At 33.7% G+C, this 13,576-nt stretch overlaps 3 protein-coding genes across 15 annotated transcripts in view; 1 reads left to right on the top strand and 2 right to left on the bottom strand.

Annotated features, from left to right (window-relative positions):
• Positions 1-287: 287 nt before the first annotated feature.
• Positions 288-2,461, bottom strand: LOC132914232 (26S proteasome non-ATPase regulatory subunit 13). Of its 2 annotated transcripts, none has more exons than XM_060973154.1 (5): positions 2,306-2,461; positions 2,108-2,221; positions 1,663-1,989; positions 1,238-1,570; positions 288-1,156 (listed from the first exon to the last, which is right to left on the bottom strand). In XM_060973154.1, exons 1-5 carry the CDS (start codon positions 2,419-2,421, stop codon positions 889-891), a joined length of 1,158 nt encoding a protein of 385 aa, XP_060829137.1. In that variant the 5' UTR covers positions 2,422-2,461; the 3' UTR covers positions 288-888. The 2 variants fall into 2 exon arrangements, with proteins under 2 accessions (XP_060829137.1, XP_060829145.1); XM_060973162.1 differs by having other exon boundaries at positions 1,253-1,570.
• A 490-nt stretch (positions 2,462-2,951) lies between these two features.
• On the top strand, positions 2,952-6,534 carry LOC132913942 (SID1 transmembrane family member 1-like). Its single transcript, XM_060972632.1, has 9 exons — positions 2,952-3,642; positions 3,721-4,010; positions 4,089-4,239; positions 4,303-4,386; positions 4,475-4,789; positions 4,857-5,406; positions 5,474-5,739; positions 5,842-6,051; positions 6,131-6,534. The coding sequence occupies exons 1-9, from the start codon at positions 3,460-3,462 to the stop codon at positions 6,416-6,418; spliced, it is 2,337 nt and encodes a 778-aa protein (XP_060828615.1). The 5' UTR covers positions 2,952-3,459; the 3' UTR covers positions 6,419-6,534.
• A 153-nt stretch (positions 6,535-6,687) lies between these two features.
• Positions 6,688-13,576, bottom strand: part of LOC132913808 (acetyl-CoA carboxylase) — a 29,649-nt gene continuing 22,760 nt past the window's right edge. For all 12 annotated transcript variants that reach the window (XM_060972379.1, XM_060972416.1, XM_060972400.1 and 9 more), the window contains 6 exons: positions 13,135-13,468; positions 12,584-13,044; positions 8,680-12,504; positions 8,311-8,590; positions 7,952-8,232; positions 6,688-7,858 (listed from right to left, as the gene is read on the bottom strand). In XM_060972379.1, coding sequence (XP_060828362.1) covers positions 7,244-7,858; positions 7,952-8,232; positions 8,311-8,590; positions 8,680-12,504; positions 12,584-13,044; positions 13,135-13,468 — 5,796 coding nt within the window. In that variant the 3' untranslated portion in view covers positions 6,688-7,243. The remainder of the gene's footprint in view (positions 7,859-7,951; positions 8,233-8,310; positions 8,591-8,679; positions 12,505-12,583; positions 13,045-13,134; positions 13,469-13,576) is intronic.

The following is a 13,576-nucleotide window of genomic DNA, read 5'->3' as shown; positions in this document are numbered from 1 at the left end:
TTATTTCATCCTCATCTACAGGATTTTAGGAATTAATATATTTTAATATAAAATTCTTTTATTTTAGTTGGATAACCTAGAAACACGGAGTATAATCAACAAATATTCACAGAATGATACGATACACAGTTATACACAGGTTATAGGTATACATATGTACATATAATGTATATTTTGTGAATTATATTTTTTTCGCGGGATCTTTTGAATTTATATTTTTAGAAAGGAACAAAAACTACAATGTAAAAGTAATATGTGTAAAAGTAATATAAATACTTACAATAGGGTTACAATTAAAATTATAGAAAGTTTATTCTAGAAATATCTTAATGCTAAACATCTGTTTCTACATATCTATTCTTTTCTTATGCTTTCATATAAATACATAATATGTATATTTCATGATTGTGTTGATGGATATGTAGGAGCAGTATACTACTGCAGAAAATTATTAATATCTAAAGAATATGTGAACAAGCAAGAGAAACGCTATAAATGTTAATATATGTTGTTATTATTAATATTTCGATCATAGTACAAAGTCTCTGAGCACAAAAAGTTCAAATAATTACTCTATAGAAACATTAAAAATTGCGTTAAATTGTTCTGTGTAGGATGTTAAGTTAAAAATAAATTTATATATCTTTTTAATTCGTTTATAAACAGCATCATAATTTTATATTTGAGAAACTGTATCTTATATCTCCTTTCACATTAACTCACTGACTTATCACAATGAAATTAATCTTATACATAATTATTATGTATTTATATCAACTGTAGTAAATTACATTTTTTACTTTTAAAATGATGGTAAGTCAGTGAGTTAACAAAGATATGAAAATAAAACTTACAAACAAATCAATGACAAAAATGTTAAATCTAATATTAAAGTGTAAGTATCTCTGACGCTCGAGACTCCAACAAACGTTCCATTGAACTAACATCTTTACACCAGCCATCAAGTCGTTGAACCATTCCAGCTATTTGTGTACGATCTAATACGCGAGGCTGTACCCATGTCATGTTTACTGTTCCTGCCACTTGATCAATAGCACCACGAACTAATCCTTGAGCTAAAGCTTTCATTACTAATAATTCTACTTCACCAAGAGGCAAACGAGTTTCTTGGGAAATTTCCGCAAATGTTAATTGCCTATAATAAAAAAAATTTATTTAATACAGATTGTTTTATTATCTGGTTCCTTAGTACTTTTACAATAAGCAATATACAAACCTATTATTAGCTTGCCTTTTGAAAGTCATTTCCATGAGGCATAGAAGAGATATTTTTTGTCTCAACTTCAACTCCTGTGCAGCTAAATCAGCAACTTTGCTCCATTGTGGCTTTAATTTTTCAAGTGCAACAATGTCACCGGCGTTGAAAGCTTGTAATAAATCAACTAACCAAGAGTTTGGAGTACCTTTCAAGGATTGTAAAACTGGATGAGCTAACAATTCTCCAAGATTATAGACTCCTTCACCTAAAAGCGCAGCCAATCCAAGGAAAAATGCATGCTGTTCCTGTTCTTGTCTACTTAGATTATTTAAATCAATACAACCCAAGTATCTGGAATATGAAAATCAGTTCAAATAACATGTATGGATTATTTTTGTCATAATGAAAATGACCATTGCTCCAGATTATAAGTATAATAGTACCTTAAAGCAGTACGATAATATTCAGCATGTTTCCCTTGAAGACGGTAAAGGCGACTCGCTAATAAATAAAATCTACCATGAACTGTTGTAACACCATCGGCATTATCGAGCATAGCCTCTACTTCTTCTATAATTTGTTTTGCTTGTTCTTGATTATTCAACTTTTCAAGCAAAATCTGTCCTGTGAGAACTTTACATAAAGCAACTGCCTCATTATTGCTTTTAACTTTAGATTCTGTTTTTTCCAAGAATTTAATTGCTTCTTGTTTATCTTGAAACTGTTGTATTACATACGCTAATATTTCTACCAATGATAAAGGATTTATCCTAAATAAAAATAGGAGAATAGTATTACAATACAACGATAATCTGAATTACTATGTAAGTGGAATAAGTAAGGTTATGAATTAATATCTCGAAAAAGATACGTATATAATGTACTTACTTGTTTTCAAAAGTAGATAAAAAGTTTATGTATAACTGTACTAATTTATCTCCCTTCTGAAGCGCTGGATTTTTAACAAATGTTTCTAATTTAAGTGTCAACTGATGCCAAAGCCTGCAAGTCACCGGACAGTGAAATTTAGGTAAACATTTTTCTATTGAAACATGCATGTAATGTAGAATATTTTACAAAAAATACCTTTTATTGTATAATTCTTCGAGTTGCGCCCATTCTGTAGCCAATTCTTTGTCTGCAACATTTTGATTTTGACTTAAATATGTATTAACATCTTTTGGTGCCACGGATACCGCCATCTTTAATAACAATGACTAAAGTTGAATCAGTATAATGAATGAGGTTGTTCGTTGTTCAGCACTCATTCTGAAAAAGAATAATATAACATTTCATACAATATTTTATTAAAACTGTATGTATTTTATTTTATGATACTTAAAAAATATAATAAAAGTTTTCATTGAAATACATTTATAATTTGTTACAATAAAGATATGGACATGGAATTAAAATGAATACGAACACATGTATATAAATTTATTATTTTTATGAAAGTCGTAAAGTGATTAAAATGTTGTATGTTTTGTTAAAAATTCAAATTTATATAATTTTACTATTCTTTAGTTCACAGTGGCAAAATATAAAATTTATATTGTAATTATTTATTTGAGTTCTTGCGAAAATATTCAAATATACTTATATTATTTATAATTGTATACAGATAATTAAATCATTTTTACGTTGAATGATTAGACTTTTAATTTATAATACGCACCAGTACTGCATACTAAATTGTATTGAAAGTTTATGCTGCAACAGCAATGCAATACAACCTTTAAGCTTATAACTTATACAAACCAGATGTGAAAAATTATTGGAAAATTGATGACATATAGTATCCAATGAAAATAATTAGTATTAAAGTAATTCAATTATTCAAATCACAGCGAAATATTAATTTTTTTAAATACAAATTCATTGATTTATTTGATACATAACATTCGATATAGAGTTTAAGAATCGTAACTACGGTTATCATACTTATGTGATGTGAATTAAAACGAAAAGTAACATATTATGTATGTATTATAGCATCAGTATTGTGAATGTAAATATGCGACAGATAGCTATGCAGAAATATCTGCATGGCAAGTTATCTTTAAAAAATTATTTGTCAACGGAATTATGATTCACAATTCATGTTGACATAAAAACAAAACATACTTTTGTGTTGTTAGTTTTATAATTTCAGGATAGTTAGAATCGAATAAACTTACGTATGTAATTTGCGAAAATAGTGGTTAATATAATTACACACAAATATATAAATATTCAACATGTTGAGTATACAGAGGATTTTAACCGTATTTGCTCTGTTATTATCATTTAATCTTCATCAAGTTATTCCTTTTCAAACTCTATCATTTTCTCCTATTGTTATTGTGGCAGAATATAAGAAAGAATATCAATATGTCATAAATACTACTGTTGAATATGTGTTTTTATATCCTGTTAATAATGTAAGTATGAATAATTTTATATATGTAAGTTAATGTCATGATATTTTACCATAGTTTTCATGTATTATTTACTTGTAGGTAACTGCAAGAATAGTAGTTGAAAGTAATGCTACTACCGATCTACCTCTTATAGTGGTTGTTCGTCAAAAAAGAGAAATCCTATCATGGCAAATCCCCCTTGTAGTTCAAAGTGCATATTTTAATGATTTAGCATATAACAAAACAAGTCAAACTTTGTGTTCAACCAATTATAATCAAAGTAGACTAGAAGAGGAAGAAGAATTTATTACTGTTAGTTTGTCCACTGCTAATTATCAAAATATTTCATTCAAACTTAACATGACAAAACAGTATGATTTTTATATAAGGTATGCAATTATGTCTGGATTTTTATTGTAATAAAAAAGAAAAATTAGTAATTGTTTCATATCTTTATTCTATGCCAGTCCTGGAGAAGAAAGAATAGTAGAAATTTCACCATCCCAACCTATTTATTATGGTTATACTTTCCCAAGGCAAGCGGAAAGTTCTTCTGTGGTCATTCGTGTTAATTCCGATAGTGATATTTGTATGACAGTTTCAATACAAAATACAACAGTAAGTATAAATTTTTATAATTTGTAAAATTGTATTATTATTAGTTCATATCTTCTTTTTCAGTGTCCTGTGTTTGATTTAGAGAGGAATATTCAATTTTCTGGTTATTGGCAAACTGTAAATCGACAAGGCGGTATAACTGTACCAGTAAATATATTTTTGACTAAAATATATTTTTTAAATATACCTTTTATGATAGATAACGAAATGAGATGTCTAATTTAATGTCTTCTAGAAACAAGAATATCCATTGGGTTTTTTTGTGGTACTTGTAGTAAAAGGTGATGATACCGATTGTTATGGAGCTCCTAGTATGATACCTGTACGGAATAAACGCATTAATTTATCAATAAATGCTAGTATTACCAAACGAGATTATGTTATTGCTTCAGGAGTAGTAGTATCTATTATTTTTAGTTTTTGTATAGCCTATGTTGTAAGCATTGTGATATCAAAAATTAGAAAGGAAAGAAAAATTAAGCAAGAGATATTACATCAAGAATCAGAGCAAATTCGTGAACCTATACCGAGCCCATCAACGGTAGAAGAGGTAACGTGATATACTAATTAAGAAATAAAAGAAATTTTTCTGATCATTTACATTGTTTACGTTACAGTCTATTCCACACCGATCAGTATCCATAGAAGATGATTCTTCGCTAGATGAAGATGATATCGACTTAATGGAAGATGCTTTTTGCGATAAAGAAATAATACGAACAAAACTTGTGCTTTCCGTTTGCGATTTGGCTCGTAAAGATCCCAAGATTCTTAGGCATAAATCTCGGTTATATTTATATTATTTGATAACAGTTGCTATTTTTTATACTTTACCTGCGGTACAGCTGTTAATTACATATCAACATGTACTACATGTTACTGGCAATCAAGATATGTGTTATTACAATTTTTTATGTGCTCATCCATTTTTATCACTGTCAGATCTCAATCATGTATTTTCAAATATCGGATACATCATGTTGGGTTTTTTATTTATATTTTTAACATCTTCTCGAGAACATGATGAATTTGAAAGAGAAAAAAATAAATGTTATGGCATACCACAACATTATGGATTATTTTATGCAATGGGCACTGCGCTTATTATGGAAGGAATACTCTCAGGGAGTTATCACGTGTGTCCAAATCGAAGCAACTTTCAATTCGGTAAGATAATTAAATTTTATAAATTTTTTTTATAATATTAATGACAAATATTATATTATCTATTTAGATACGAGTTTTATGTACATCATAACAGTGCTATGTATGATCAAGATTTATCACAATCGTCATCCTGATATAAATGCCCGAGCATCAGTTACATTTGCAATGTTAGCATTCATCATCTTCATAGGATTGTTGGGAGTTTTATATGGTTCAATATACTTCTGGGTTCTGTTTACTATCGTACATTTGCTCACTTGCCTTTATATGACTATTCAAATTTACTACATGGGGCGATGGAAAGTTAGAACGTTGTTGATAAGAGTAATACAGGTAATTTTAGGCATTTGGTATTTGAATCTAATATTTTTCATTTTACCTTGATTCAGTTACTTCTACTAGGCACAGTTTATCATTGATTTTATAATTTTCTAGATTAGTAAACATGATGCCCGTTCTGGAATTAGATATTTCTTTCGGCCTTTGTATATGGGACGTTTTATTATACTTATTGTAGGAAATTTATGGAACGTTGCTCTCGCAGTACTTGGGAATATGCACAGCGAGAAAAATTTCGCAACGTTTCTGTTGGCTGTATTAATGTCTAATTTAATTTTATATACTTTTTTTTATATTGTTATGAAGGTATGTACATATACACGAATAATTATACTTATGTAGTTTGTCCACATATTATGAATTAATTTACTTTGTGATATTTCAGGTTTGTCATAAAGAACGAATTCTACTTCAACCAGCGATTTATATTGTGTTATCAATCGTGTTTTGGGGCGCCGCTTTACATTTTTTTATACACAATTCTATCTCGTGGGAGCTAACCCCAGCACAATCGCGCAATTATAATAAACCCTGCATACTCCTAAACTTTTTTGATAGTCATGACATTTGGCATTTTTTGTCTGCTTTAGCAATGTTTTTTTCATTTATGGTATTGCTTACTCTAGATGATGATCTAATTGATGTGCATCGAAGTCAGATTTCAGTCTTTTAAGGACAATGACACGAACGAAGAGAGTATCGAGAATTTTTATGTCTCAAACGATATGACTGCATGTAATATATGTACATTTGAACTTGGTATCAATGAATTAAAAATAGTATAAAATATATATATATATGTATAATTATTTAGCAACTATTTTGTATTAAATGTCTTATTTCTGTTAAACATTCAGGTTCATAAAATTTTTTATTATCTACCTCTTTATTCGCATTAAATTGTTCCTAAAGATCAAAGAATTTTTTCTATTTTGTATCACACACGATTGGAAAAATAGTACTTCGTACTTTAAAAATTATCCATCGATCTGTTTTCTTTTTTTCGACGGAAATGGGAAATATCGATGTACACATTAGTCATTCGGTAAAAGTAAACGCAACGAACAAACTTTTTTCTAAAAAAAATACACATACATACATGCATATAAATATAAATAAATAAACACATATATATTACTTATTTATTTATTTATATATATATGTATGTACGCATATGTGCAATATAATTTCTATATTCATGAATACACTCATTATAAACAAAGGGCACGTTTTGCCATGGTTTAGGAGACGGCAGTGATACTGTCTGACACTCGATAGCATCACCATTGAACTTGAATAAGACACGAGTTCGATTACTTTCTATCATCAAGTAACGCTATCGATAGAAACAATTATTAACTTTCCAAAAATTATACTACTCCCGTACAATTTGCTATTAACAAGAATAACGAGTATCTGTACAATTAATTCTAAGATGTAGAACTACATACACCAGGTACGCAGATAGACAAGAGATTTTTCTTAATTTAGAAAAACATTAGGACGAAGCACTTGAATCATTGTGGTGTTCCTGTGTGGTCGTTTCTATCTGTGATAAAGTTCTTTGCAATTCTGCACGTTCTGCTGGTTGTAATCTGTGCGCAATTTCTAAAATTGCATTTAATCTCACTTCTGGACAAGTTTCAAGGGCTTCTTTGACTCGAGAAACGATTGCGTCTTGTCTTACACAAGTGATGTTACGGGAAACAACACTATTTTCATCTTGACGTTGATTCTCCAACCAATTCGTTGCAGCTTCATCTTGATCCCACAGATAAGATTCTGTGGCACCTTTGTCTTCTATAAACCATCTACGCAACATTGCACCGACTTGTCTAACGTCCAAAGTGTGTTGAGTTGATAGAATTTCCTTCTTTATTTCATCCTCTAAAAGTCTTCTTCTAAGTCGCCAATAAAGCAGTCTGCGTGCTTTTTGCCATGGAATAATATCATGAATGGTATTTTTCTCAAACATTCTCTCTGGCGTATCATGAAGATCTGCGAAGTGAACTGCTACTTGCCGATACATAGGTTCTAAAAGTTGCTCCCTCTTACGAATTTGGCTTTCAATGTCTGTTCGTTCTTCGGCTGAATTTGCATTGGCTAGATTTTCCTAAAACAATGATTGATGTCATAATATGTCCCACACACGACCTATTATTTATAAAATGTAAAAGATGATAAAGAAACAAAATCAGTTTCTTACTTTAAGCTTCTGTATTACTGAATCAACCCTATGCATAGCTTTAAGTATGTCTTTAGTTCTAAACTTGATTTCTACTATTCCACCAGGTTCTAAAACTCCACCTCTGCTTGTATTGTCAGCAAACATTTCCATGTAGCGAGGATTTATCGTTGGATCAACGACAGCCCAAGCACCACCTCTTAGTTCTCCATTTGGTGGGATATATACAAATATTGGTTTAGTATATTCTCGTAAGCCATCCACAATATAAGCACCGAATTTGATAATTTGCTCGTACATGTCTAGAAAAGATATAGCGTTAGTAATTCACTCGATAAGTAAGAGTGAAATTTTAGTAATTATTAAAAATCAATAAAAACCTTTCATTCCACCAGAAAATCCTCTCCAATTAGCAAAAATAAAAAGTGGAAGCTCTTCTTTTCCAAAGTCTTTGATAGCTTGAGCAGTTTTGTATGCACTGTCAGGGAACCATACTTGTCCTGCTTGAGATATTGTTTTAGCTTCTGAATCGAGATTAGCAGGATCAGCAGGTAAGTGCAACTCAACGGTTCTTGTTTCTACTGCAATAACACCGCAAGGTATTCCGCCTAATCTTGCTCGTCCAGTTACTACAGTTTGAGCCCAAGGCCTCATAATTTCCTGCAAGTAATATTAATAGTATAGAAATGTTTGAGTCATTTTATTAAACTAAATTAACATGTAATATTAATCTAAAATATAAAATATACCTGCCAAGAGCCACGATCGAAGAACCCACTTTCCCAATAATTTGTACCATTTTGTATTCTACCCTCGAGCATGAATCTTGGATCATATGCTGCTTTTGTAGGAACATACATGATTTCTCTGTCGACTGGATCAGGAAATGGTGCTGATAATATAGGAAGGGGTGCACCCTTAAATTTGGGACAGTAGCTTAACCATCTTAAAGCAGTAGCAACACCCTCTAGGTCCCTTACGTTTGTTGCATGTGATACCCCATTATTATGCATAATTTGTATACCACCTAACTGATTATTACTAGCGTATACTTCACGGCCTAAGACAGTATTTAATGCTTTGTAACCGGTTAAGATGATGTGAGAATTTTCTATTTGAATGACCCTTTGTCCAAGACGGACTAGGTAAGCACCGATACCAATCGCTCTACAAGATACAATGGAAATCGTAACGATTTCGTCATAGGCTTTCGATGTTTCTCCGGCAATCATACCAGCGTATTTTAAATTTTCTACACCAAGACCGTCATCTTTACCAATAATATCGGTAATCTTGTAACGAGATTCTCCCTTATCTTCGATCAACGAAGTTTTCACTGAATTAAGCGGTGCTAAACGCGCGTAATCATCTGGTGTTAAATATATATATCTAAATCCTTTCTCTGGTTCATCCTCATCCTCCCAAGCAATTCTGAACAACGCTTTCACTTCCTCTGCTAGACCAATGCGAGCGCCAGAATTTGCAGAGAAATATATTCGAGGAATTCCAAGTTGCCTAGCTCTTTCAGACGCTCTGCAGAACACTAAGTCCTCCTTCGGACCAAAAGAACCAATCAAATGTGTCAAATCGTTTGCTATCAGTATAATGTCTCGACCAGATACTGGATATTCTGGCGTATAAAGCCTTAATCTCCAAGCGACCATACCAACATTATTCTCACCAGGAAGTCGTTTTTGTTCCACTAAATTGTCACCCTCTAATACTAATTCTACACAATCCATCACAGGATTTGGAATAGTTATATCGCACTGTGGCCTTTCTTCTATGTATTTAATCCACATCTTTTCGGTTTGTTGTCTAAACATGTCTGGTAAATCATATACATACGTTGTGCCAGAACTTTGTGCTTGGAACCGTTTTGCTTGAAGATAATCTTTGGTTAGATATGGCGTAGAAATTGGAAGACCATGCATAGGTCCTGGTCTCCAGGTACCATTTACCATCGAAGAAGGATAAGATTCGAAACGAATGATACCAGTCTTTGGATCGGTTGCCTCCATATAAAGATGCAAATCTATGCTATATCCGCTATCGTTGGCAATGCACAAACGTAAAATAGACGTTGGCTTCCCTGGTGCTGGCCGAATCGTCATTTTAATCTCAGCCTGACGTACTCGTAATTTCCATAATCTCGGGCCGTACCTCAGTACCATACTGGTCACGCTTTCTTCTATTCTTACTGGATCCATAATAACTGTGGGTACGAAATTTAGGAAGATATGATTGCATTCCGTACGCTTAGCAAGCGGATGCGAGAACGCGACTTCTAATTCATCCATAGCCTCTAATAGTACACGTTCACCTTCATTGTGAAGATAATCGAAACTGGCCTCCTTCGTGATAAGATCAGAATGTCTTATAATGGAACGAATGAAGAAACGATAATCGGTGACTTGTTGTCCTTTGGCAACCTTTGCCCGGCCAAGGTAAAGATGCATTTTTTGATTCGAGGTTGGCAGAGCTTCAAGATCGTAAGTTCTCATTCTGTTTAATTCCAATTGGAAAGCACAACCAGGTTCGAGATGTCGATAAATTTTATCTTCAACAAAACCATCTCTTTGACGGTATGTAAAGAATTTTGGGAATTGTCTTTTCTTTAAAACAGTGAAAGTGATCCTTCGTATGTCTCGTGAGATTAATTCCTCTTTGTTCGCGGCGCACCAATCTCCAAAGAGTTTCGCCATCGTAACGTCATCGTGATTCTCTTTCTCTTGAACGGCAATGCTCAAAATATGTACCGGTTCTGCAGATCGTTCACCCATTTCCACTGTACCAGTATTTTCCGCATTGCTTAAAGATACGTTTATGGATGTACTGTGTCTCGATTCGCTTGCAGCTGCGTCTACTGCCTCTGCTAAAACTTTAGCCGAAGTTGAGGTAATCGAAGACAGATCCTCTAGGAGGTCGAAAACTTCGTCAGAATATCGGGTGAATTGATCCATGTCTTGGAAAGCTGCCATAGCCCCGACTCTGTGATTAACCGAAGATTGGTTTTGTATATTAGGATGATTGTTAGGCAGCAAAAATTGGAAATGTACAAGCGGTACTTCGCCAGACAATTCCAGATGTTGCACGCAAGTCAACTCATAACTGATATAAGATCTGCGAACATAAACCTCCAAAGCAGCATTGCAAACTGTACGATTGGAATGGTAGAAGAAGTCATGTAAAATATCGAAAATAGATGTTTCGGAAAGAATAAGTTTCTCTAAGTTTTCTGGATGGAAATCATGGCCGTACATGTCTACCGCTGATAAGAATATAGATTCCATTTGGTTGTGTCTTAATTCGTAAGCAGGTTGATGAGCAGCGATTAGAATTTGTCTCGCACGTAACGCGACACGACTATGCTCTGTACGATTCAGGCTCGTTAGTTCCGTCAGCGTGCTCGATAACTCGTCCGTAAGACCAGGTTCATTCGCCCAGAGATGATCTATGAGCATAGTTACCAAAACGTTCTTCTTCGTGACTTGGTTATGGCTGAAAATCATAGCTGTTATTGTTGCTACATCATCTTTGTATTCATCGATTAAAGCAGAAACACATTTATCGTAATGTCCTTGTTGGAACTGGCTTTCAACGGTGTAATATTGTCGAAGTAGTTCGTGAACAGCGGTCTTCATTCTTCCACGTATTCCATTCCTATATCTTTGTACCAATTGCACTATAGCTTCGGTAGTTAAGAAGAAGACGTCGCGTTCAGATCGCTTGGAAAGACTTGCTGCATGTCCATCGATCACAGCAGCAATTTGTTGACTAGGAAATTGAGCTAAAACAGAAGTTATGTTTCTTTCGTACAGCGACATCAATTTCCTGATTTTTTTCTCTACGGAAATCGGAATTCTTCCTGATATCGTTGCGATCACTTCTTGAAGTTCGAGCAATGGTAAGCTAGGGTCACGAAGGGAATTCATGAATTTCTCAAGAAGTTCTCGTACTCGAGGCACGTGGTACGGATCTGGTAAACAATATCCTCCTAGAGTGTTTTCTAAAGCTGTTCTGTATTCAGCATGAAGATGATTCAATTTTTCAGAAATTGCTGGAGCTATAGTTTCCGGGAATTTACCAGTGTACTCCTGAGCTTTTGTTACCAGAGATGGATCGTCCAATTCTAGTTGAGCAATCAAGGTACCAGCCTCGAGAATGGCACCTGGTCTTTTAACATAAAAGACGCTACCAGCTTCGCTCGCTGTTATTGTCATTACCATTTTCATGACTTCAATTTCTGCGTATGCTTGTCCAGCGTTCACGTGACCACCATCTTCGACTAGATAGCTAATTAGTTTGCCAGCTGATGGTGACCTCAATAAAGAAGGATCGTTGTCCTTCTCGAAGATGCAGGTTTGATTTCCAATGATGATCCTGTAACGATCGACTTCCTCCCTCATGTAAGTCGTGAAACTTGCGCCATCCAAAGAGAGCAATAATCCTCCATCCGATAGTCGGTGTAATTCTACTTCTTTGTAGGAACCGTTCATAACAAGAAAATAACTATTAGGGCCTGACTTAGCAGTCTGTATTTTATATTTGTATCCGTCGTTAATGAGTTCAACCTAAAAAATGTTTGTTAAATTTTATAATATTCGTAAGCAAGTATTTATACACAAATTAATGATATAAAAATCAACTTACGTCGATAACATTATCTAAATCATTGCTGGCTTGTATTTGTCCTTTTTCCAATGCTGTTTGAAACCCAGTAAAAGCGGCAGTGATTGTTCTATCAGCGATATGAAGCGCACCGCATGTTATGGCTAATAATACATCCGGTTTGTCACTCCTAACGCGTTCAGCAATCAACAAATCAAGCCACGCAGTATCTATATTGTTCTGTTGGAAAGATTCAGTTTCTAATAGCGTAATCAAATATTCGACGGTGGTTCTGAAATCACCCCTAATGCTCAATTCTTTCAAAGCTATGACCAAATTTTCTCGAGCCTGGTTACGATCCTCTCCCCAAGAGAAGCAATGTCCGAATTGTGAGTCTGCAAATTCATGGAGACCTCCGGAAGCTGCTACTGAGAAGTAACCCCAAACATTCTTCGAGGATCGGAAATTCAGTTCTTGCACCGTACCAGAACTCGGTTTAAAACCTAATGGAAATATTAAAATTTATTACAGCAGAATTCCTTAATGATCAAGCGTGATCAAATGTAATTTCTTTTATGAAATACAATTTATACCTTCATCAGGATTTTCACTAGTAATTCTCGCAGCTATCACGTGACCCCATGGTTGGGGTTTGTGTCTCGGTTGATCGAAGTCAATGACGCTATCTCCCCATGGACTTTCACCATAAAGAAGACGAATATCTTTAATATGATGTAATGGTAACCCCATAGCAATTTGAAGTTGTGCCGCGGGCAAATTAACATCAGATACCATCTCAGTACACGGATGTTCCACTTGAAGACGTGGATTCAATTCCAAAAAGTAATATCGTCCAGAAGTGTCGTACAGGTATTCGACAGTACCTGCGCTGACATATCCAACCATTTTGGCCAATCTTACAGCAGCCTATTACGAAACAATATGTAAAAAGTACTGTACGGAATGAACTCAAATTTTCATAATAATGTCTGTTAATTAATTTATGGTAAAAAAGTGAAATATTTTTGATTGGCG

This window comes from Bombus pascuorum, chromosome 1 (assembly GCF_905332965.1).
Source record: "Bombus pascuorum chromosome 1, iyBomPasc1.1, whole genome shotgun sequence".
NCBI classification, from domain to species: Eukaryota; Metazoa; Arthropoda; class Insecta; order Hymenoptera; family Apidae; genus Bombus; species Bombus pascuorum.
This window is presented reverse-complemented; position numbering and strand designations above follow the sequence as displayed.

What these genes read in the sequence shown, in the direction of transcription:
- LOC132914232 (XM_060973154.1), bottom strand. Translation starts at nt 2,421, where the DNA reads ATGGCGGTATCCGTGGCACCAAAAGATGTTAATACATATTTAAGTCAA. An exon ending in TATTATCGTACTGCTTTAAG is followed by an intron (nt 1,571 to 1,662) that starts GTACTATTATAC and finishes TTCATATTCCAG; the next exon opens with ATACTTGGGTTGTATTGATT. An exon ending in AAAAGGCAAGCTAATAATAG is followed by an intron (nt 1,157 to 1,237) that starts GTTTGTATATTG and finishes TTTTTATTATAG; the next exon opens with GCAATTAACATTTGCGGAAA.
- LOC132913942 (XM_060972632.1), top strand. Translation starts at nt 3,460, where the DNA reads ATGTTGAGTATACAGAGGATTTTAACCGTATTTGCTCTGTTATTATCA. An exon ending in AAGGCGGTATAACTGTACCA is followed by an intron (nt 4,387 to 4,474) that starts GTAAATATATTT and finishes AATGTCTTCTAG; the next exon opens with AAACAAGAATATCCATTGGG. An exon ending in TCGAAGCAACTTTCAATTCG is followed by an intron (nt 5,407 to 5,473) that starts GTAAGATAATTA and finishes TTATCTATTTAG; the next exon opens with ATACGAGTTTTATGTACATC.